The 25,251-nt window shown below is 39.8% G+C and overlaps 1 protein-coding gene across 2 annotated transcripts; it reads left to right on the forward strand.

Annotated features, from left to right (window-relative positions):
- The first annotated feature begins 8,515 nt into the window (after nt 1-8,515).
- Nucleotides 8,516-20,800, forward strand: LOC149936947 (uncharacterized). Of its 2 annotated transcripts, none has more exons than XM_090152925.1 (2): nt 8,516-8,533; nt 17,929-20,800. In XM_090152925.1, exon 2 carries the CDS (start codon nt 19,649-19,651, stop codon nt 20,135-20,137), a length of 489 nt encoding a protein of 162 aa, XP_090009051.1. In that variant the 5' UTR covers nt 8,516-8,533; nt 17,929-19,648; the 3' UTR covers nt 20,138-20,800. The 2 variants fall into 2 exon arrangements, with proteins under 2 accessions (XP_090009051.1, XP_090009052.1); XM_090152926.1 differs by lacking the exon at nt 8,516-8,533 and having other exon boundaries at nt 17,837-19,535; nt 19,593-20,800.
- Nucleotides 20,801-25,251: the final 4,451 nt, after the last annotated feature.

Genomic DNA, 25,251 nt, shown 5'->3' on the forward strand with positions numbered 1-25,251 from the left:
GATCATTACAAATTAAATCATGATTTGAATGTGTCGCGATTTACAGCAATTGTCCATTGAGAAAGTATTGTAGGTTTCGTTATAAAAAGATTTTAAATAAGAATGAATATTCATCGAAATAATATGATAATTTAATCCTAGTTATGGAATGAAACCTTTTCCGGTATGGTTTTACTTGTTATTGCAATGCGTAAAAACACTAAAATTAACCTTTTTTTACCAAATAAAAACAAGATTTTTAGTAGAAAACACTTTTTCTATAACAAACGAATTATGAAACATGTTAGCTAACATAAAAGTACTACCCGTTTATCAAATTCACCCCTAACGTTTTTGCGTCTGATTTTAAACCGGATAAATATTCCTATGCGTTAGGCACTACATGGCCTAGGCCAAGCGCTCACTGCTCCTCGTAACGTCTCTGTCCTGGCTTCCACAAGCCTTTGCTTCGTAACGGAGACAATGCCTTGTGGAAGCCAGGACGGATACGAAACAGAGAGCCAGTGGGCGCCTAGTCTAAAGCGCCACTTAAGTTTAGTGGCGCTTTATAAGTAGGATTAAACTATCATATTATTTCGATGAATATTCATTCTTATTTAAACTATAGGTTTCCCTTATCTAAACCTACAATACTTTCTCAAAGGACAATTGCTGTAAATCGCGACACATTCAAATCATGATTTAATTTGTAATGATCACTTTTTAGAACAGGATATACAAATTGTAAATGGCAAAAGGTGGGTCACACCAAAAGCCATTCCAACTCTGGTTTGGTTTCCATAGAATTAAAACAAGTAAAATTAGACAAAATAATTTTTTTATTTAATTAAAAGAAATTACATCCAGTTGAAAGTGAAATAGAAAAAACCGGTGATGCTAACTTCTCACCTTTAAATTTTGAACAAGGATCATTTCATGTAGGTTTAATTATGTTATTATAATTTGAGTAATATCTCCTTGGTTTTTAGCCAATTTTGTTTAGTTGTTATGAAGAGATATTCCTCTCTCTATAAAAGAAATGTAGTCTAAGAACTAGAACTTGTTGTATTACGAAATATTGTTAGCATGGACATATTACCAGATCACCACGAACATGTTTGATGCTGAAGTTGGAATCGAACATCATCATTAAGAAAGTTATTAATTTATATTGCAAGCTCAGACGCCACAAATTAGCGAAGGACAAAAATCTAGAAATGAAGGGTCAAGCCATCAGACTTAAATTGTCAAAGCTGATTTTATTTCAAGGACAATAGCTACATACCTTTAGTAGAATCATTATTAATCCAAGGTAGAATCATCCATTTCATCAAAATTCCATTTACTTTTGTTTACAATTTAGAATCTCAGAATATTCCCATAACAAGCCATAACCACAACAAACCGGATAGTAGTACAGGACTCACTTAAGCCTTTGACAAAATATCATTTCGCAATTAGAATTTTTTGTTTTTAATTATAAGATCATCTGCTGCTTTTTATTTGGGTTTTGAAAGAATTAATTGACTTATTTAAAAATTATAATAAAAATTTACCTTATTTTAAATTCTCACAGCCAAAATATTCGCGAATCACGTCAGAGTACCTAAAAGATTACAAACACGAACATGTGTGACGTGTCACGTGATGATTTTTTATTTTCTCGCCTAATCGACAGGCGTCGCTTAAACGTGGTACCACAGGAATACGGAACAAATACCGGTTGTCTGCTAGCTATCGCTCCCGTATATTTTTGGCAAATCAAACTCCTTTATTATGTCTATGGTTGGTTTAGCGTTACTTCGAAGTAGTCTAGCGAAATAATATAGTATTCTTTCTATAATTTCATATCATTTAAATAAGTTAATAAAGTTTTATTTGGTAAATATGGGTAAAATAAAGAAAGTAGACCTAGTTATTCAGAAATATTTTGAGCAACAAACGGTACTACTTTAATTACGCGATAATTTACCGCAACACGGTAAATTACGCGGTAAATTACCGCGTAATTTACTGATTTCCTAAATTACCGTAATTTAAGAACTCCAGTAGAAGGAAAGTGAGGGCGAGGCTCCGATCCTAGGATCGAGGATCGAGGATCCAGGATTTTAGATAAATGAACAAGTTGGCCTGGACACAATATGTTGATATACGGGAAAACAAATCGTCGCGAGAAATATCATAAATACATTGACTTTTCGACGATTTTACCCCCATTTCAGCCCTAAAATCCTGGATCCTCGATCCTCGATCCTAGGATCGGAGCCTCGCCCTCACTTTCCTTCTACTAACTCCAGTTCTAACCATAGGTATAAGAAATGTATATAAAGGTCTAGATAAATTTTGGGGCGTGTAAGACCCAACATAAAATACGAAATTGACACTTAGCAGACAGCGAGGAAGGCACGTGACCAAGAGTGCGATCTCTCTTAGCATTTAAGTACTAAGTGCTTGACCTTTCCGCAGGCCGTAGTCTTTAGACACCATCTGTTGGTGACTTTAAGTATAATTTTTAAGCAGGAGACAATGACTCTCGCGACGATAGCACGAGCTTTGTTACCGATAGATAGCGCCTTATAAGGATAGCCTGCAGAAATTACGCGTTTCTGCTAGCTGTCACCTCCGTATTCACTCCCTTTGAAATATTTGATCTAGACTTTTATATACGTTTCCTGTATCTATGGTTCTAACTATCGGGGAAGGTCCACCCCCCCCCCTCTCCCACTAGGGAATCGCACGAGACAACCCATTTCGCGTACGTTTCTACTCCCTATTGCTAGTCAACTGCTGCATTTAAACGGTGGCGTGTGCGTTTTTTCAAACGTTTTAACACATCAAGCTAAGGCTTATTTGTTTAATTTCTATGATAATGTTACGCGTGTAATGAAATTGACATGAAAGAATTGTCTGCCTATATTTAGTTACAACATGGTTCATTATTGTTTGAATAAAAAATTGCTTGTCAAATAAAAAGCAAACTGACGCTGCTTTAACTAAAGTTAGTTTTCACAATTTCCTAAAACTGAAAAATTTCGACGGAAATGGGAACGGACAATTTTAGAGAAGATTCCTAACGACAATAAACTTACACGAAAATCAGCGTATTTGTAGTAAGCATTTCCTAGTTAAAATTTTGTACAAACATGCGCTGTGATATGTTGTGATATTACTCACTCTATTCACTTGTTTAATATTTTACAATAAAATATATTAACTGATAAAATATTTTGTGATATTTTCACAATCAAAAATGCTTTAACTGATAAAGTACTTTGTTATATTTTCATAAAAACATTGATATTTTCATAAAAACATTGATATTTTAAGGCTTAGGGTGAAACAAAATTTTACCTTTGAAAATTCCCGCTTCTTATTTTCCCCATATTATCGCCATCTGTTGGATTTCAAAAAACCGTAATGAAGCCCTGTCGAATTTCTCTATAATATGGCCTGTATTACAGACGGCTATGGTTCGTATCAAATGTTTGTTTATTAACAAAATTGAATTTTAGTACTTTTTATCCATTTACTAATTATTCGTCACGTTTCCTACTTTACTGCCAGCCTTCATATCAACCCCGTCTCTCTAGACCGCCGTCAATTCGCCGAAAAAGGTTTCACGAAAGATTTTTTTGAATACAGTAGAACTCACGAAATTCAGTCTAGTTTTTCTTTTAATCGAAAGGGTTAATAGCGTAGAGTAGCATATATTAATATGGAAGAGATCTACTTGGCCGTTAGCGAGATATGACGCGAAATTACGTAACCAATTTGTACGAAAAACATAGATTTGTCGTTTTTCTCCCCGATTTTCAAGACGATATTTATCTAGAAATATAAGAGTTACCAGTCTAGTTTTTCTTTTAATCGAAAGGATTAATAGCGTAGAGTAGCATATGTTACCGATTTGTAAGTCAAATAAATAGTCTTTTTTGGGAGAGCAAACGATATTTTTTATTCACAACTGAAAACTGTCTAAAACGCTACCGCTTTCATACTCGTCCAAATCGCATCTGACAACACTTCTCCTTTTTTAGTTTTTTACTTTCCGCGGCCACTCCTAGGAGTGACTAATTTTCCGAGAAAGCCCGTGTTATTTTCTAGTAACAATATGAACGACAAAGCTGCGAAAAGAGCGGGCGAGATTGGGAACCCAGCTGAAAGCCATAAACGCATAAAGTAGATAGGGATATCTTCTCTATTCGGGCACTAATGGTTTATTTTTTAGACCCTTTTCACTTCGAACCCGAAACCTTCATATTCTACAAGCTCGTTAAATTTTATGGCATTTCCCCATCTCTGGCTCTTCCTCGTTACAAACATCTTACGTTTAAAGGAATCAAGAAATTTCCAATCCTATCATAACAATTACAGACATAATTCAAATCTTGTTAAAGTAATACATTAATCAAACAGCTATAAAAATTAGGAAAAACTAAACTTTCATCATATGTAACATAATCACTTATAAGTATGCCATAAAAGCATTTTCGCTAATGAAACCTTGTTCACGGGATATGACGTAAATTACGTCACTTTCAACTCCGTGACGAAATACGCGTCATCAACTTTACTGATGGGAAACGGAAATTAGTGATAATTCCTCGCGCGTTTCTGGCTTTGCCCTTGTCATGTTTAGCTCGTGCCTCGCGATCACACGATTTCATTTCCATAGTAACCTTTTCAATAGCGCAAGGATTATATGAGTTTTTGCATTTTGGGTCCGCTTAATGTATGTTCCGTGTGAAACAAAGTTTCATTGAAATTTTCAATGGAAATGTTATACAGAGGCATACTTATGAGGAATTATGTTACATATGCTATCATTGATGGTAAATTGAGCACAAATTTCTGAACGACTATATAGTCAACTGCGCTGTAATAATTTTAATTAGCTCATTTACTCATTGCGAGCACAGATGTTTTGATTGCATTTGTCTTAGCATCCGGGGCACTTTGCGGCTCTGCACTTTGCGGCATTGCACTTTGCGGCATTGCACTTTGCGGCTATGCTCATTGAGGCTATGCTCTTTTCGGCTGTTAGCGAGATATGACGCGAAATTACGTAACCAATTTGTACGAAGAACAAAGATTTGTCGTTTTTCTCCCCGATTTTCAAAGACGATCTTTCTCGATAACGTGGGTGTTATTAATGTTAATTCGTTAATATTAACTTTTTATTATATTGTTCATTTCGCGTTTTTGGTATTATTCAGTTTTTAATTTGATCAATTTCTGTCAGGTTTCGTGATATTTAAATATTTGTAAAGGTTGTTTATCATTATTTTGTTAATTTCATAGTTTTTTGCGTTATTCAGGCTTTGATTTAATTATTTGGTTTTTATATGAAGCTAGTTTAGTTCTAATTGTTTTTGAATAGTGAAACTGGCGCCATCTATGAAAGTTATACGAGATTTAGTATCATCTAACATTCTTTCGTGAAACCTTTTACGGCGAATTGACGGCGGTTGTTTAAGAGCGTCCGGTTACCGTAACAAAAACAGTTGTTTCTAGACTGTTTCTAGATTAACTCTAATCAATTGAGTTTTTTTTTCCAATTTAAATATTTTCATAATATTAGCGAATGATGTCATATTTAGAAAACACGATTATGGTTTTTGATTACTTACGACGTTAGTCTAGTCCACGATTTACGTTTAATGATTGTTAGAAAATAGAAATTTTTATTTAAAAAATTATAGGTAGAATTCGGTGACTTAGGAATGCTGAGTATTACTATTAGCCTAGCCTCGCAGCATCGAATTTGACTACGTCTTGCCGAAATTATAATTAGGCACAAACGCATCTTTTCATCGGGAGGATAAGTTTTAAATATTTTATATTATTATTTGTAGGGCTATAATTGTTTTAAATTATATGTTTCCCTTCTCTAAACCCGAAACACTCAAAATGGATTAGTGCCGTCAACCGTGATAACTGGCTTCCATCTGAGAACGATTTTGTTTGTTGTGTTAGACGCGAATATCGAAATATTCAATGGAAAACGGTGACTTGTACCCAACGAAATTCCGCCTGAGAATTTATCTCATGTTGAAGTAGAATCATCAAAGGATATCTCTCAAAACGTCTATCACATACTTCGATTTAAGTATAAATATTTATGTTCAGACGAATTTAACTCATAAGAGTAATTCCGGCCAATTTTAACGTTAAATATTTAAAGCTCATTTAATTATATTCAATTATGACATACTAATATGGCAAATACATAAGCCACCCTTTGTAAGTCTTACACCCGCTAAATTCTTCGCGCTTTTTATCTCTTTTCACGCTTTGCCCCATAAACTAATCGCCTCTATATGGAAAACGAAACCAAAAGTTTTGCTAGAGGAAAAGAGTGTTAGAATTGGTAAACAACTAAACTGAATGCATCAAATATTCTCGCGCTTGTAATAATATTTTTAATAATTGTATTTAAGTTATAAATAGTTCTGCATCTCGGGAGTTTCTCAGTCTGCATACGTTAATACACGAACATTTTTTGTTCCGTCGAGCCGGATCCTAAAGCAGTTTAAGGGATAATTGTTCGTTCAATGCATAACGGCTTTCGTTCGCGTTAAGCCTCGGAACCGGATACTATTCGTGACGTTATTGGGTGTGCGGACAGTGACATTTTTTCGACAGGACTTCAACTATCTTAACACCGAACTATGGATGTCTTATTAAACAAGCGCAGAACAATTAAAGGTCAAATAGTCAATTAACCAGACTAGAAGGTGCGAGAGCTGGTCACACGACGGCCACGCCCTTATTGGATTCTGCTCTGGTGTTATGCATACCAAGGTGGAATGCGTACAGCACGGAGCTTGATGCGGTTCACAACAGTATCGGAGTTGTATGCCCGCCACAAGATTTTGATGTCCACAACACGGAATATGACTTATTACGTGGCCGGTTAAAAGATTTAATTATATTTTTTACGGATTTACAAGTTCAAAGGGCGTTGAGTAGAAGTGCAGCCGTAGACATCAAGCTACCCAAACTCGAAATACCAACTTTCAGCGGCAAATACACCGAGTGGGTACCATTTTACGATTTGTTTATGGCAATCACAAACTTTCCGATTTTCAAAAAGTTTCATTACCTTAAACAAGCATTGCGCAATGAAGCGGCCTCATTAATACAGTCCATTCCGTTTAACGACCCAAATTACATGGTTTCATGGGGCATACTGTTAAATAGATTTAACAACGAACGAGAAATTATTGATGCACATGTAAAAAGGTTATTCAATCAGCCTATCATGACCAATGAATCTCCAATACTCCTACGTCGCCTCATCGACACAACAGTGGAATGCGTTAGGTCATTACAAGTTCTAAAACAACCAGTCCAACATTGGGACGCAATACTGGTTCACATAGTCAAATGAAAGTTAGATCCAGAGTCTCGCCGCCAATGGGAGCTTTGTCTAAAAGGTAGTACGTTACCTATATTCGAAGATTTAAAGAATTTCCTCGAAACACGAGCAAGAGCATAGTCAAAAAGCATTTTCTATGTTTCAACTTCCTACGAGCAGATCATCAAAGCACTGAATGCAATGGAGGGCATTGCCGAAAATGCACCTCCCATCACAACACCCTTCTTCACCAAGATGAATCGAAGGAAAAAACAGTTCACAAGGTCCAGCAGGACTCTGGAGCCATGTCTCACGTTGTACAAAATTCAAGCGGAAAGTCCAGCGTACTTCTACTGTTATCTTTCAAGTCAAGGATGCAACGGGTGGATATAAAAACGCAAGAGCTCTCTTGGATTCGGCGTCGTAGCCAAGTTTCATGAGTGAAGCCTCCGCCCAACGATTAAAACTAAAATGATCACGTTTAGCCCTGACAATCGGAGGGATTGGGCACAAGGGAAAAGATACCTGCCAAAACAGCGTTAGTGTACGTATGCGCTTAAACGTGGACAGTTCCATTGAATTGTCTGTAGAAGCACCAATTCTGAAGAAGGTTACCGGATATCTTCCGCAGCAACCATGTGACCCTAGCAAGTGGCCACATAATATCAAGGGAATACAATTGGCTGATCCGAACTTTCATACACCCGGTGAAATAGACATTTTATCGGTGCTGACATCTACACAGAAATATTTCCGGAGGAATAATAAAGGGACCACCGAATACGCCAGGTGCGACTAACACGGTATTTGGATCGGTCATTTCCGGTCGACAACGAACATACGACAACCAATCAGTCAGTCGTTCAAGTTTATCACACCTCAATTCAAGAACAAGTTCAGCGATTTGAGGAGATTGAAGAAATGACAACACCTGGCGTCCCGACACCAACAGAACTCGAATGCGAAAAAATCTTCAATCAAACCCATTCAAGAGATAAGAAAGGACGATACATTGTACGACTACCAATCACGGTCAATCCAGACGTACTAGGAGAGTCAAGAACAGCAGCCATTCGACGATTACAATGCTTAGAACGCCAACTCGACAAGGATGAGGCCAGACGTGATAAATATCACAATTTTATGACCAAATACCTTCAGCTGGGTCACATGGAACCCATTTCGCCTGGCGAGGTAAAAAGACGTAAAGGCACATACTACCTAACCCATCATTCGGTAATCAATGAAACAAGTTCAACTAGTGTTGGGCATTTTCGTCAAAGAGCCGCTCACGCTAACGTCTTTTTGAGAGGAAAATTTTTCGTTCCTCTCTTTCCTCTCTTTTTTGAGCGGTATAATTTTCGCTTCTCTCTTTCAGCTCTTTTTTGAGCGGTGAATTCGGCTCTCCTCTCTTTCCGCTTGGTTTTTAAGCAGTAAAATTTTCACTCCTCTCTTTTCGCTTTTTTTGAGTGGTATAATTTTCGCTCCTCTCTTTCAGATATTTTCTGAGCGGTATAATTTTCGCTCCTCTTTCCGCTCTTTTTTGAGCGGTATAATTTTCGCTCCTCTCTTTCCGCTCTTTTTTTGAGCGGTATAAATTTTGCTGCTCTCTTTTTGAGCGGTTAAATTTTCGCTCCTCACTTTCAGATATTTTTTTAGCGGTATAATTTCCGCTCCTCTCTTTCCGCTCTTTTTTGAGCGGAATAATTTTCGCTACTCTCTTTTCGCTTTTTTTGAGTGGTATAATTTTCGCTCCTAACTTTCAGATATTTTTTAGCGGTATAATTTCCGCTCCTCTCTTACCGCTCTTTTTTTAGTGGTCAAATTTTCGCTCCTCTCTTTGAGCCCTTTTTTGAGTGGTATTATTTTCGCTACTCTCATTTCGCTCTTTTTCGAGCGGTATAAATTTTGCTCATCTCTTTTTTTAGTGGTTAAATTTTCGCTCATCTCTTTCCGCTCTTTTTTGAGCAGTAAATTCGGCTCTCCTCTTTCCGCTTTGTTTTTAAACAGCAAAATTTCGCTTCTCCTTTTCCGCTCTTTTTGAGTGGTAAGATCCGCGCTCCTCTCTTTCCGCTCTTTTTGAGCGGTAAAATTTTCGCTCCTCTCCTTCAGCTCTTTTTTGAGCGACAATATTTGCGCTCCTCCGCTTTTTTCTAGCATACAATTAACTTAAGTAGCTTTAACTACATCTTCATCTACTTTCTACACACAGTCCCTAGGTATATATAGGGATTGTCGTGTACTATTTTCACGTATCGAAAACCCTCGTCGGCATTGTTAATTATTTTGAAATCGGACACCCAGAATACAGAAGTTTAAGCGGTAAAATTTTCGCTCCTCTCTTTGAGCCCTTTTTTTTTGAGCGGTATGATTTTCGCTCCTCTCTTTTCACTTTTTTTGAGCCGTAAAATTTTCGCTCCTCTCTTTTTGAGCGGTATAATTTTCGCTCCTCTCTTTTTGAGCGGTAAAATTTTCGCTCCTCTTTCCCCTTTTTTAAAAGCGGTAAAATTTTCGCTCCTCTCTTTTTTGAGTGGTAAAATCCGCGCTTCTCTCTTTCCGCTCTTTTGTGAGCGGTATAATTTTCGTTCCTCTCTTTCCGCTCTTTTTTGAGCTGTAAAATCGGCGCTCCTTTCTTCCCAATCTTTTTTGAGCTGTAAAATCGGCGCTCCTCTCTTCCCGCTCTTTTTTGAGCGGTATAATTTTGTTCCTCTCTTTTTTGAGCGGTAAAAATTTCGCTCCTCTCGCTCCACTCTTTTTTTAGCCGTAATATGTTTGCTGCTCTCTTTTTGAGCGGTAAAATTTTCGCTGCTCTCTTTCCCCTTTTTTTGAGCGGTAAAATTTTCGCTCCTCTCTTTTTTGAGTGGTAAAATCCGCGCTTCTCTCTTTTCGCTCTTTTTTGAGCGGTATAATTTTGCTCCTCTCTTTTTTGAGCGGTAAAATTTTCGCTCCTCTTTCCCCTTTTTTTTGAGCGGTATAATTTTGCTCCTCTCTTTTTTGAGTGGTAAAATCCGCGCTTCTCTCTTTCCGCTCTTTTGTGAGCGGTATAATTTTCGTTCCTCTCTTTCCGCTCTTTTTTGAGCTGTAAAATCGGCGCTCCTTTCTTCCCAATCTTTTTTGAGCTGTAAAATCGGCGCTCCTCTCTTCCCGCTCTTTTTTGAGCGGTATAATTTTGTTCCTCTCTTTTTTGAGCGGTAAAATTTTCGCTCCTCTCTTTTTTGAGTGGTAAAATCCGCGCTCCTCTCTTTCCACTCTTTTTTGAGAGAGATAATTTTCGTTCCTCTTTTTCCGCTCTTTTTTTAGCGGTAAAAATTTCGCTCCTCTTTTTCAGATATTTTTGAGCGGTATAATTTTCGGTCCTCTCTTTCCGCGCTTTTTTGAGCGGTAAAATATTAGCTCCTCTCTTTTTGAACTGTAAAAGTTTCGCTCCTCTCTTTTTTTGAGTGGTAAAATCCGCGCTCCTCTCTTTCCACTCTTTTTTGAGCTGTTAAATCGGCGCTCCTCTCTTCTCGCCTTTTTTTGAGCGGTATAATTTTGCTCCTCTCTTTTTTGAGCGGTAAAAACTTTCGCTCCTCTCGCTACGCTCTTTTTTGGGCGGTAAAATTTTCGCTCCTCTCTTTGAGCCCTTTTTTGAGCGGTATAATTTTCGCTCCTCTCTTTCCACTCTTTTTTGAGCTGTTAAATCGGCGCTCCTCTCTTCTCGCCTTTTTTGAGCGGTATAATTTTGCTCCTCTCTTTTTTGAGCGGTAAAAACTTTCGCTCCTCTCGCTACGCTCTTTTTTGGGCGGTATAATTTTCGCTCCTCTCTTTTCGCTCTTCTTTGAGCGATATAATTTTGGCTCCTCTCTTTCCGCTCTTTTTTTAGCCGTAAAATGTTCGCTGCTCTCTTTTTGAGCGGTATAATTTTGCTCCTCTCTTTTTTTAGCCGTAAAATGTTCGCTGCTCTCTTTTTGAGCGGTATAATTTTGCTCCTCTCTTTTTTGAGCGGTAAAATTTTCGCTTCTCTCTTTTCGCTCTTTTTTTAGCGGTAAAATTTTCGCTCCTCTCTTTTCGCTTTTTTTTGAGCGGTGAAATTTTCGCTCCTCTTTTTCAGATATTTTTGAGTGGTATAATTTTCGCTCATCTCTTTTGTGAGCGGTATAATTTTCGTTCCTCTCTTTCCGCTCTTTTTTGAGTGGTAAAATCCGCGCTTCTCTCTTTTCGCTCTTTTTTGAGCGGTATAATTTCGCTCCTCTCTTTTTTGAGTGGTAAAATCCGCGCTTCTCTCTTTCCGCTCTTTTGTGAGCGGTATAATTTTCGTTCCTCTCTTTCCGCTCTTTTTTGAGCTTTAAAATCGGCGCTCCTCTCTTCCCAATCTTTTTTGAGCTGTAAAATCGGCGCTCCTCTCTTCCCGCTCTTTTTTAAGCGGTATAATTTTGTTCCTCTCTTTTTTGAGCGGTAAAATTTCGCTCCTCTCGCTCCACTGTTTTTTTAGCCGTAATATGTTCGCTGCTCTCTTTTTGAGTGGTAAAATTTTCGCTAATCTCTTTCCCCTTTTTTTGAGCGGTAAAATTTTCGCTCCTCTCTTTTTTGAGTGGTAAAATCCGCGCTTCTCTCTTTTCGCTCTTTTTTGAGCGGTATAATTTTGCTCCTCTCTTTTTTGAGCAGTAAAATTTTCGCTCCTCTCTTTTTTGAGTGGTAAAATCCGCGCTCCTCTCTTTCCACTCTTTTTTGAGAGAGATAATTTTCGTTCCTCTTTTTCCGCTCTTTTTTTAGCGGTAAAATTTTCGCTCCTCTTTTTCAGATATTTTTGAGCGGTATAATTTTCGGTCCTCTCTTTCCGCGCTTTTTTGAGCGGTAAAATATTAGCTCCTCTCTTTTTGAACTGTAAAATTTTCGCTCCTCTCTTTTTTGAGTGGTAAAATCCGCGCTCCTCTCTTTCCACTCTTTTTTGAGCTGTAAAATCGGTGCTCCTCTCTTCTCGCTTTTTTGAGCTGTAAAATCGGCGCTCCTCTCTTCTCGCTCTTTTTTGAGCGGTATAATTTTGCTCCTCTCTTTTTTGAGCGGTAAAAACTTTCGCTCCTCTCGCTCCGCTCTTTTTGGGCGGTAAAATTTTCGCTCCTCTCTTTGAGCCCTTTTTTGAGCGGTATAATTTTCGCTCCTCTCTTTTCGCTCTTCTTTGAGCGATATAATTTTCGCTCCTCTCTTTCCGCTCTTTTTTTAGCCGTAAAATGTTCGCTGCTCTCTTATTGAGCGGTATAATTTTGCTCCTCTCTTTTTTGAGCGGTAAAATTTTCGCTTCTCTCTTTTCGCTCTTTTTTTAGCCGTAAAATGTTCGCTACTCTCTTTTTGAGCGGTAAAATTTTCGCTCCTCTCTTTCCCCTTTTTTTGAGCGGTAAAATTTTCGCTCCTCTCTTTTCGCTATTTTTTGAGCGGTGAAATTTTCGCTCCTCTTTTTCAGATATTTTTGAGTGGTATAACTTTCGCTCATCTCTTTTGTGAGCGGTATAATTTTCGTTCCTCTCTTTCCGCTCTTTTTTGAGGTGTAAAATCGGCGCTTCTCTCTTTTCACTCCTTTTGAGCGGTTTAATTTTGCTCCTCTCCTTTTTGAGCGGTAAAAACTTTCGCTCCTCTCGCTCCGCTCTTTTTTGAGCGGTAAAATTTTCGCTCCTCTCTTTGAGCCCTTTTTTAGCGGTAAAATTTTCGCTTCTCTCTTTGCGCTCTTTTTTGAGCGGTATAATTTCCGCTCCTCTCTTTCCGCTCTTTTTTTAGCCGTAAAATGTTCGCTGCTCTCTTTTTGAGCGGTATAATTTTCGCTCCTCTCTTTTCGCTCTTCTTTGAGCGGTATAATTTTAGCTCCTCTCTTTCCGCTCTTTTTTAGCCGTAAAATGTTCGCTGCTTTTTTTTGAGCGGTAAAATTTTCGCTCCTCTTTTTCAGATATTTTTGAGCGGTATAATTTTCGCTCCTCTCTTTTGTAAGCGGTATAATTTTCGTTCCTCTCTTTCCGCTCTTTTTTTAGCTGTAAAATCGGCGCTCCTCTCTTCCCGCTCTTTTTTGACCGGTATAATTTTGCTCCGCTCTTTTTTGAGCGGTAAAATTTTCGCTCCTCTCTTTGAGCCCTTTTTTGAGCGGTATAATTTTCGCTCCTCTCTTTTCGCTCTTTTTTGAGCGGTATAATTTTCGCTCCTCTCTTTCCGCTCTTTTTTGAGCGGTAAAATTTTCGCTCCTCTCTTTGAGCCCTTTTTGAGCGGTATAATTTTGCTCCTCTCTTTTTTGAGTGGTAAAATTTTCGCTCCTCTTTTTCAGATATTTTTGAGCGGTATAATTTTCGGTCCTCTCTTTCCGCGCTTTTTTGAGCGGTAAAATATTAGCTCCTCTCTTTTTGAACTGTAAAATTTTCGCTCCTCTCTTTTTTGAGTGGTAAAATCCGCGCTCCTCTCTTTCCACTCTTTTTTGAGCTGTAAAATCGGCGCTCCTCTCTTCTCGCTTTTTTTGAGCTGTAAAATCGGCGCTCCTCTCTTCTCGCTCTTTTTTGAGCGGTATAATTTTGCTCCTCTCTTTTTTGAGCGGTAAAAACTTTCGCTCCTCTCGCTCCGCTCTTTTTGGGCGGTAAAATTTTCGCTCCTCTCTTTGAGCCCTTTTTTGAGCGGTATAATTTTCGCTCCTCTCTTTTCGCTCTTCTTTGAGCGATATAATTTTCGCTCCTCTCTTTCCGCTCTTTTTTTAGCCGTAAAATGTTCGCTGCTCTCTTTTTGAGCGGTATAATTTTGCTCCTCTCTTTTTTGAGTGGTAAAATTTTCGCTTCTCTCTTTTCGCTCTTTTTTTAGCCGTAAAATGTTCGCTACTCTCTTTTTGAGCGGTAAAATTTTCGCTCCTCTCTTTCCCCTTTTTTTGAGCGGTAAAATTTTCGCTCCTCTCTTTTCGCTATTTTTTGAGCGGTGAAATTTTCGCTCCTCTTTTTCAGATATTTTTGAGTGGTATAACTTTCGCTCATCTCTTTTGTGAGCGGTATAATTTTCGTTCCTCTCTTTCCGCTCTTTTTTGAGGTGTAAAATCGGCGCTTCTCTCTTTTCACTCCTTTTGAGCGGTTTAATTTTGCTCCTCTCTTTTTTGAGCGGTAAAAACTTTCGCTCCTCTCGCTCCGCTCTTTTTTGAGCGGTAAAATTTTCGCTCCTCTCTTTGAGCCCTTTTTTTGAGCGGTAAAATTTTCGCTCCTCTCTTTTCGCTATTTTTTGAGCGGTGAAATTTTCGCTCCTCTTTTTCAGATATTTTTGAGTGGTATAACTTTCGCTCATCTCTTTTGTGAGCGGTATAATTTTCGTTCCTCTCTTTCCGCTCTTTTTTGAGGTGTAAAATCGGCGCTTCTCTCTTTTCACTCCTTTTGAGCGGTTTAATTTTGCTCCTCTCTTTTTTGAGCGGTAAAAACTTTCGCTCCTCTCGCTCCGCTCTTTTTTGAGCGGTAAAATTTTCGCTCCTCTCTTTGAGCCCTTTTTTAGCGGTAAAATTTTCGCTTCTCTCTTTGCGCTCTTTTTTGAGCGGTATAATTTTCGCTCCTCTCTTTCCGCTCTTTTTTTAGCCGTAAAATGTTCGCTGCTCTCTTTTTGAGCGGTATAATTTTCGCTCCTCTCTTTTCGCTCTTCTTTGAGCGGTATAATTTTAGCTCCTCTCTTTCCGCTCTTTTTTAGCCGTAAAATGTTCGCTGCTTTTTTTTTGAGCGGTAAAATTTTCGCTCCTCTTTTTCAGATATTTTTGAGCGGTATAATTTTCGCTCCTCTCTTTTGTAAGCGGTATAATTTTCGTTCCTCTCTTTCCGCTCTTTTTTTAGCTGTAAAATCGGCGCTCCTCTCTTTGAGCCCTTTTTTGAGCGGTATAATTTTCGCTCTTTTTTGAGCGGTATAATTTTCGCTCCTCTCTTTCCGCTCTTTTTTGAGCGGTAAAATTTTCGCTCCTCTCTTTGAGCCCTTTTTGAGCGGTATAATTTTGCTCCTCTCTTTTTTGAGTGGTAAAATTTTCGCTCCTCTCGCTCCGCTCTTTTTTGAGCGTTAAAATTTTCGCTCCTCTCTTTCCGCTCTTTTTTTGAGCGGAATTATTTTCGCTCCTCTCTTTTTTGAGTGGTAAAATCCGCGCTTCTCTCTTTCCGCTTGGTTTTTTGCAGCAAACTTTTCGCTCCTCTTTTTCCGCTCTTTTTTGAGCGGTATAATTTTCGCTCCTCTCTTTCCGCTCTTTTTTGAGCGGTAAAATTTTCGCTCCTCTCTTTGAGCCCTTTTTGAGCGGTATAATTTTTCTCCTCTCTTTTTTGAGTGGTAAAATTTTCGCTCCTCTCGCTCCGCTCTTTTTTGAGCGTTAAAATTTTCGCTCCTCTCTTTCCGCTCTTTTTTTGAGCGGAATTATTTTCGCTCCTCTCTTTTTTGAGTGGTAAAATCCGCGCTTCTCTCTTTCCGCTTGGTTTTTTGCAGCAAACTTTTCGCTCCTCTTTTTCCGCTCTTTTTAGAGTGGTAAAATCCGTGCTCCTCTCTTTCCGCTCTTTTTTGAGAAGTATAGTTTTCGCTCCTCTCTTTCCGCGCTTTTTTGAGCGGTAAAATATTAGCTCCTCTCTTTTGGAACGGTAAAATTTTCGCTCCTCTCTTTTTTGAGTGATAAAATCTGCGCTCCTCTCTTTCCGCTCTTTTTTGAGAGGGATAATTTTCGTTCCTCTCTTTCCGCTCTTTCTTGAGCTGTAAAATCGGCGCTCCTCTCTTCCCGCTCTTTTTTGAGCGGTATAATTTTGCTCCGCTCTTTTTTGAGCGGTAAAATTTTCGCTCCTCTCTTTGAGCCCTTTTTTTAGCGGTAAAATTTTCGCTCCTCTCTTTGAGCCCTTTTTTGAGCGGTATAATTTTCGCTCCTCTCTTTTCGCTCTTTTTTGAGCGGTAAAATTTTCGCTCCTCTCTTTTTTGAGTGGTAAAATCCGCGCTTCTCTCTTTTCGCTCTTTTTTGAGCGGTATAATTTTGCTCCTCTCTTTTTTGGGCGGAATAATTTTCGCTCCTCTCTTTCAGATATTTTTTGAGCGGTTTAATATCCGCTCCTCTCTTTCCGCTCTTTTTTGAGTGGTAAAATTTTCGCTCCTCTCTTTTTTGAGTGGTAAAATCCACGCTTCTCTCTTTCCGCTCTTTTGTGAGCGGTATAATTTTCGTTCCTCTTTTCCGCTCTTTTTGAGTGGTAAAATCCACGCTTCTCTCTTTCCGCTCTTTTGTGAGCCGTATGATTTTCGTTCCTCTCTTTCCGCTCTTTTTTGAGCTGTAAAATCGGCGCTCCTCTCTCCGCTTTGTTTTTGAGCAGCAAAATTTTCGCTCCTCTTTTTCCGCTCTTTTTTTAGTGGTAAAATCCGCGCTCCTCTCTCATTGAACGGAAAAATTTCGCTCCTCACTTTCAGATATTTTTTAGTGGTATAATATTCGCTCCTCTCTTCCCCCTCTTTTTTTGAGCGGTAAAATATTCGCTCCTCTATTTCCGCTCTTTTTGAGCGGTGAAATTTTCGCTCCTCTCCTTCAGCTCATTTTTGAGCGACAATATTTGCGCTTCTTCGCTCTTTTCTAGCATACAATTAACTTAAGTAGCTTTAACTACATCTTCATCTACTTTCTACACACAGTTCCTAGGTATATATAGGGATTGTCGTGTACTAGTTTCACGTTTCGAAAACCCTCGTCGGCATTGTTAATTATTTTGAAATCGGACACCCAGAAGACAGAAGTTTAAGCGGTAAAATTTTCGCTCCTCTTTTTCCGCTCTTTTTTGAGTGGTAAAATCCGCGCTCCTCTCTTTCCGCTCTTTTTTGAGCGACCAAATTTTCGTTCCTCTCTTTCCGCTCTTTTTTTGAGCGGTAAAACTTTTGCTCCTCTCATTTTTGTTTTGCGCTCTTTTAAAACGCTCATATTCGCTTATAATAACAAATCCACTCACAATGAGATGAGCGGTGCCCAACACTGAGTTCAACCCCAAGCTTGAGAACTGTTTTCGACGTGTCTGCTAAAACGTCAACCCGCGTCTCTCTTAACGACATTCTCCTCGTTGGACCCAAGCTCCAAGATCACCTCGTTCATCTCCTAATAGAGCGTTCTATAAAATCGGCCCAAAACCGGCCAAACTCTTCATACAGACTATATAGCTAGTTCAGCAGGACTAACAACTTTTGTTATTCTTTGGTTTAAGAGAATTCGGCTTATGTCCTGTCTTTATATGAATATTTTAGAGACGCAACTTTTCGGAATTGTAGGAGGGACCCTAGGTGTCAAAGTATGTTTGGGGTTAAGAATATTTTCATGATCTAAGTTTCTTTTTTAACCAGTGGATTTGGTACTAGTATTTTGCTTATTTGCCATCATACATTTATTACAAAAATCAATTAAAATAAGAAAAACGACGCGGAAAGCCGGAAATTAGTGAAGCCTAGGCTAGCAACTACGCTACTCCTAAAAATCGACTGCTCTCAATTTCTTACGGGTTTTCCAGATAAATATTTTGCTCTCGCACAAAAAACTGGCCAAACCTTTACCTCCTCCGAACTCAAATGGGGGAAGGCACACCACACCGATTTTATAGAACGCTCTATTCAATTTCGCTTCCACAACATAGTCGTGCTAGCTGACCTTGCGAAAATGTTTCGTCAAATTTAAATACACCCAGAAGATACGGATTTTCAAAGAATCATTTGGAGAGAAAACAAAACTTCACCCATTCTCACTGTCACATACGGAACCGCGTCTGCGCCGTACTTAGCAGTAAAGGTACTCAAACAATTAGCACACGATGAAAAGGAAACATTTCCTTTGGCGGCGCCAATTCTTTCCAACGATTTCTACGTCGATAATCTGATGACTGGAGCGGAGTCTTTGGCTGAAGCATTACTCATTCAAACACAGCTACAGAAGTTAATGGAAAAAGGAGGATTTGAGTTCAGAAAGTGGGCGTCTAACAACCCTGTTCTTCTAGAGTTAATACCTCGAGAATGACAACGATGAAGCAATTAAAACACTGGTGCTATACTGGCAAGCAGCTTCAGACCAGTTCATTTTCAAGGTGACACCACCCAAATCCAGACGTCCGATTACAAAAAGAACAATTCTAACTGACACCGCCAAGGTCTTTGACCCCCTAGGTCTGCTAACTCCAATCGTTATAGTAGCCAAAATAATTCTTCAGGAGCTCTGGTCGTGCAAACTAGAATGGGATGAACCCTTAGACAGTAAACCAGAAAGCCACTGGTTGTTGAACAAATGGATATCGTACAGAGAAGAATTACCAGACATACAAAACATTATCGTCTAGCGTCACATATCTCAACCAGAAATTCATGAGCTCACTCTTCTCGACTTTTGCGATGAGTCGGAATGGGCTTACGTCGCAGCGGTTTATCCCAAAAGCATAGATATCAACGGCAAAGCGATAGTCCAACTCATCGCAGCCAAAAGCAGAGTTGCTCCGTTAAAATCGGAGTCAGTTCCCAGACTCGAACTGTCTGGAGCGCTTTTATTGATAAGATTAATCAAGTTTATTCAAGAGTCCTTAAAGGTCGAAATACAAGACGTTCATGGCTGGACGGATTCAACTATTGTCTTAGCGTGGTTAGCATCACCACCTCAAAGATGGAAAACCTTTGTCTCCAACAGGGTATCAGAGATTAACTCTATTCTTCCTACAATCGAGTGGCATCACATACAAGGACTGTAAAATCCGTCCGACTGTGCCTCAAGAGGTATATCTGTATCGATACTTCGGGACAACCATCTTTGGTGGATTGGACCAAATTGGCTGACAATGGACTCACCGATCGCCCAGCTCTCGATTGAAAGTGAACCCGAGAAGTGTTTAATGGAAGAGAAAAGGTTAAACACACGGTTTTTCATTGCTACCTTGACAACTCGTTACTTCAGTCCAAGTCCAAGCTAAAACCACTAATACACGTCACTGTGTACATTCTTCGTTACAAACATAACTTACGAAACGCGGCGCAACGTAAGAAGGAGCAAGGTATTCCAGATATGAAACGAACAGGATCTTTGACAAAAGAAGAGTTGTCTGATGCCTTGAATCAGTGGGTTAAAAATCAGTGGAAAAAATTCGGAGATTCGAAAAGAACAAACCACTCAGAAGCAAGAGTCAAATTCTTTCGTTAAATCCTTTTCTGGATCAAGAAGGGATTCTGCGCATCGGCGGTCGCTTACGACACGCGAAGCTTCCCGGTAATTAAATAAATCCCATTATTTTACACAAGAAAAGTCATCTTAATGATCTTACAGATCTTCTTATCAAACATGAACATGAGAGGAACTTTCATGGTGGATCTCAGTTACTTATGGCAATACTACAAAGGAAATATTGGATTGTTGGTCTCCGCGACGCTATTCTCTTTCACATACGGAAATGCGTTCATTGCGTGCCCCAACAAGCTTCAACCGTAAAACAACTAATGGGAGATTTACCTCCACCAAGAGTTAACCCATCAAGAGCGTTCTTACAAAGTGGAGTTGATTACGCGAGACCGTTCCATTTACGAGTCATAAAAGGACTCATAAAAGGAAGGCGACACAAGATGTTGAAAGCGTACATCGCTGTTTCCGTCTGTTTCTCCACCAAGGCTATTCACCTAGAGTTAGTCAGCGACATGACTACTAATGCATTTCTAGCTTCACTTAAAAGATTTGTGTCCCGAAGAGGAAAGCCGACTGTCATGTACAGCGACTGCGGTACAAATTTCATTGGCGCTGACCGCGAAATGAAGGACTTTTTACAATTAAAAGGTGACTCGTTGGTGCGCAGACGAAGGCATAACGTGGCACTTTAACCCACCCGCTGCACCTCATTTCGGGGGCCTGTGGGAAGCTGGAGTAAAATCAGTAAAATTTCCCCTAAAAAGAGTCGTTGGATCAACAAATCTGACGTTTGAAGAAATGAACACTCTTCTATGCCAAGTCGAAGCGAGTTTAAACTCTCGACCACTAACACCCTGAAGTTCTGACCCAACCAGTTAAGCTGTCCTTACTCACGGACACTTTCTAATAGGGGACTCACTTACATCCATCCCAAAAGCAGATTTCACCACGACACCAACCAACCGACTTTCCAGGTGGCAAGTTGGGCAACAAATCCTTCAGCATTTCTGGAGACGATGGAGTAATGAATATCTCTCACGCCTGCAACAGCGTCCGAAGTGGGCAAGTATTAAACCTAACCTAAAGGTCGGGGACCTTGTCATCATAAAGGAACCAGACCTCCATCCAACTAAATGGAAAATGGGGCGCATTCAGACTGTCCATCCAGGAGAAGATCAGTGCATTCTGTAGTGGCTTGCAGGGCTTGCCACCACCCTCCTACGCATTGTAACCCAACCACCTGAATTAATGGCCTTAAAAGTCGCTTGATGACTTAGGCCTAAGGTGGCGCCTTGGGTATTAGCCTAGCTGATTATTATTATTATTATTATTAGTAACTTTAAAAACAACTGACAGAGACATCAAGAAATCAATTTCGAAACTTTGTCATATTCATATTCACATTTATGCATGGTTTATTACATTTCATTGTTTGTTGAAAATCAGTATTTCAATTCGGGCGGGATTTTCAGACGAATTTAACTCATAAGAGTAATTCCGGCCAATTTGAACATTAAATATTTAAAGCTCATTTAATTATATTCAATTATGACTTACTAATATGGCAAATACATAAGCCACCCTTTGTAAGTCTTACACCCACTAAATTCTTCGCGCTTTTTATGTCTTTTCGCCCTTTGCCCCATAAGTTTTGCTTGAGGAAAAGAGTGTTAGAATCGGTAAACAACTAAACTGAATGTATAAAATATTATCGCGCTTGTAATAATATTTTTGATAATTGTATTTAAGTAATAAATAGTTAGTTCTGTATCTCGGGAGTTTTTAGGTCTGCATACGTTAATACACGAACAATTAATCTATTACTACCCTCCGGAACTACTGTTACAAGCAGTGCATTTTACATATCTTATATTTCAATGGGGAAAATATAGGGATATTCCACCTTAAAGATTTTTGAATGAACATGGATATTTTATTGGACAAATAGTGAAGTGATTACAAGAAATTTAAAGAGATGATAGAAAGTCCTCGAGGGAGGCCCCGGGCGGGAACGTGTTCAGCACCGAAGCCGCGTTTCCGCGTTGGATGGCGATAGCAATCCGTTGCTTGAGGTACTCGGCGGAACGGATCTCGCCACTTGCTAAGCGAAGCCGGCGACCGATGGAATGTACCAGTGCTAAGCCGTCGCGGCCAAACGCACCGAGAGTTTCCACGGCAACGGGCTTTAAAATGTAGCGATGCTCGAGGCCGGAATACTTGTTTTTCTTCTTTATTTCAGCCTGGGTTGCAGCCCAGAGGGGGGCCGAAGAAGAAGAAGCCAAGTAAGACGGGGCGAGAGGGTTGGTACAGGTAAAATCCCGAATTAACGATTTGCCTCTGGACCACGGAACCTGAGTTAAACCGTCGGGACGTTTACCATCATCGCGCGACAGGCCCACTGGCTCCAGTTGGCACGGAACCCCGGCTGAAACAAGAGCGCGTTTCAGAATGTCGTTTACAGCGGCATGGCGAGAAAGACGGCCGGAGCTCTTTTTACAACTTAACCCGTGAGAGCCAAACTAATCGACGTGGCTGCCACACGAACAGGAATGTGGAACACAGATCGGGGCACGCAACCTGAGACCAACAGCTATCCGAAAACCGTCGTCATCCAACAGCGTACCAACACCCGGATTCCTTCGTGCTCACGGAGAGAAGCCGGGCCGGTTCCCTGTCGTTGGTAGCGAGTTCAGATAAGAAAGCGACCGATTTATCCACGAAAGGGGTTTCCCAAGTACGCTGGGGACGCCAAAGGTCGAGAGATGGTAAACGAGAATTAGCGTGAATCTCCCATTGGAGAAGGGCGTCGCGAAATACCGAATCTTCGGAAACGGAGATATCCACAGGGAGGAGACACTCGAAAAAGAGGAGAGGAAGGCTGGAAGGGCTAGGTCCGAAGTGTGTCGGATTCCGAGTCCGCCCTTTGAAACGGGGAGCGAGGATTGCACCCATGGGGCACCACCCAATTCTAGAAGAGTGTTGGTTTACTTCCTGGAGCGCAAGGAGTTGAGTATTGTCAAAATGGTTAAGGCCAACTCGTCCCTCCAAACCAGGGAGCTCCGGAGAAGATATAGAAGTTTAGGGATCGCCAAGGAATTCTTTAACAAGAAAAATCCGTGTAGGGCGGAAACGTGTTTGAGGTTAGTGACCATAGTAGTCAAAGCTCTCGTTTTGGAAGCCAGGCAGTCGGAGATAGCTTCATCCGAGAGAGGAGCGCCTAGGAGTACATATTTGTCGCGCCTGATAACTGCAATACCCGGGACAACTGGTGCAAACATGGATTTGTAGTGGGATTCGTCTAAATCGCCTGGATTAAGTATGAACAGTTCGCATTTCGACGGATTCAGCTCGAGGCCGATTTCTGTGCTCAATTCTTGAAGAACACGAAGATCAGCGAGGACGGCATCGGGGTTGCCGCCTAGAGAGGAGTCATCCAAGTACCAGACGTTGAACTCTGATGTCATACGAGAGGCGACGCGGTCGACGATTAGGCAAAAAAGCGCTGGACCAAGGGGTCACCCTGTTGAACGCCACTTTCGGAGGAAATCAGCGCCTCCCCAAAGGCAAGATGGGAGGGAGCCTGATAGCATTGACGCAGATACAAATAAAGGTCTGGGAGTTCGTTGTAAACGGTTTCTAGTAGGTGATCCCGGCGAACCATATTGAACGCGTTACGAAAATCCACCTTGACTAAGACCTTAGCGTTGTCATGGGTATGGTTTACGAAATGAATAACGGCGTGGACTGCTGCCTCAGCGCCACCGCGAGTACCGAAACCTAACTGCTTCGGACGTAGGAGGGGGCCCAGAGTAGAAATGATATGAGAACAGCCCAATTTCGCGACAAGCCGACGGAGGGTGTTTGAAATATCATTTTACGATAACCTAGTAACCTACTTTTTAAGGCTCGGTCAAATATAATTTTCATATTAAATTTATTTTTTAATATTTATTTAAATTTAATTATAATTTTTTATTTTAAAATAATATAATTTACGATTTGTCTTCCTTTCATTTTCTACGACGTAGAATCTACGTATTAATATATTTATTTGCATGATTAAAATTAAAAAGCACCTTCATCAGATTACCAAAGAATCATTTTCTCGACACACGCGACCTTCGTGAAATCACGTGGGATAATATAATTTTGTACTTAATCGTGTTACCGATAGAAGGCGCTTTCCGCAGTTATTACCTCACGACTGCTAGGTCTTGCTGGCATACGCGCTCCGTGTAAAATCGGGGATCTATTTTATTTTATATGTCTATTGTAGGAAAGTACCATAACAATTTCAAATCATTACCTAGGTACAGCCAACTCCAAAAACGATAAACAGCAAACTTCAATCACGCGCGAAATCGAAGTTGGCTGTACCCAAGTAGCGCCCCGGTTCTTTTTTATTTAAGACTACACCACTGTATATACTTAACTGTGCATTAGCGCACCAGTAAAAATATCCTATATAATTTCTCAATAATTACGGCGTATATAGAAATCTCACCTACTGACATCATACCATATTGTCTAAAGAAACATCAACATCTGTAACAAATATATTTTTTTATATTCACTGAAGTAAGTCCAATTAACTGAATCCTATTTCATGAGCACTACTGTAGTAGGGACCTATACTAAAGTAAAGCCAAAATCAAATAAATAGCCAAAATCCTATACATTCTTTTTGCCATGTTGTTAGTCAATTATTTATCAATAAGAAAAACAAAGCCAACACCCCCTAAATTACTTTACTAGTCTAGTACTCAAACCCAGTACATTAAGATAAACCTAAGAGTTATTGAGTTTCTTTCAAATTTGAGACCTCTCATCAGTGGACATGGTTCTAGCTATCCATGGCTGTTGGGCTCACTCTCACAAATAAAATCTGGCTCAATGAAAAGGGTAAAATTTAAGGAAACCCTTTTCGGCTCTGATCTCAGCCTCGAGTATTTTTCGTGTGCCTCGTCTCTTCTATAATAAATCTTTGGATAGTCTCGGGCTCATCTACAGCTAAACAATTTAACATTCCACTTGTTTCATCATCGGACTCATACCGTCATAGTTTTCAATAGGTAGCGTAAATGGCAACGCAAAACGTAATCCTTCTACTTCTTTAACACCCCACATTTAAACGGCTAATACGAAGTTGTCCCAAGATATATTTTATAATCAGCTAGGCTAATGACCAAGGAACCACATTAGGCCAAAGTCATCTAGCGACTTTTAATTCAGGTGGCCGGGTTAAAATGCTCTTGTCTAACCTAAACCCAAAATGCACCGGATAAACTGCTTTGGTTTTGGGAGTTTTAGAAAATATTGCGATCCAAAAGGTCTAAGATTTTAGATATTTATTGAATTCTAAAAGGAAACCCTTCACCTTGAATTTGTTATTTCCTTGTGGTTATTTTCCAGGAGCAAGGTTAAATTCCAGAACATTTCGTAGCACATCAAAGTTTGGGCAAGCGCATTATGTTTAAGACAGACAAGCGGCTTGAAAGGTGTGCTCGGGAGTCGAAATCGTATTTACTAAAGCATGGTCCCCATTTTCAAAAAGCTTTAGTGCTTATAGCAACCTTGGCCAAAACCGATTAATATTTCAAAAAATGGTTATCAGATTCGATAAGACAGTGAAGTGGCTGGAAGCGCCCTGGTTTGTTGGAAAAACAGTTTCAAGTGGCATCCTGGTTCCAAGGTCAAATCTTGCCACGGGGCAACGTCAAAAACCGCTCAAGACCAGTGTTGAAACTGTTGATCCGTTGACATTTTCGGATTAACTTAAGAGCTGCTCCGAGTCGAAGCGAGTTAC

This window comes from Leiobunum rupestre, chromosome 7 (genome assembly GCF_980474605.1).
Source record: "Leiobunum rupestre chromosome 7, qqLeiRupe1.1.hap1, whole genome shotgun sequence".
Lineage (NCBI taxonomy): Eukaryota > Metazoa > Arthropoda > Arachnida > Opiliones > Sclerosomatidae > Leiobunum > Leiobunum rupestre.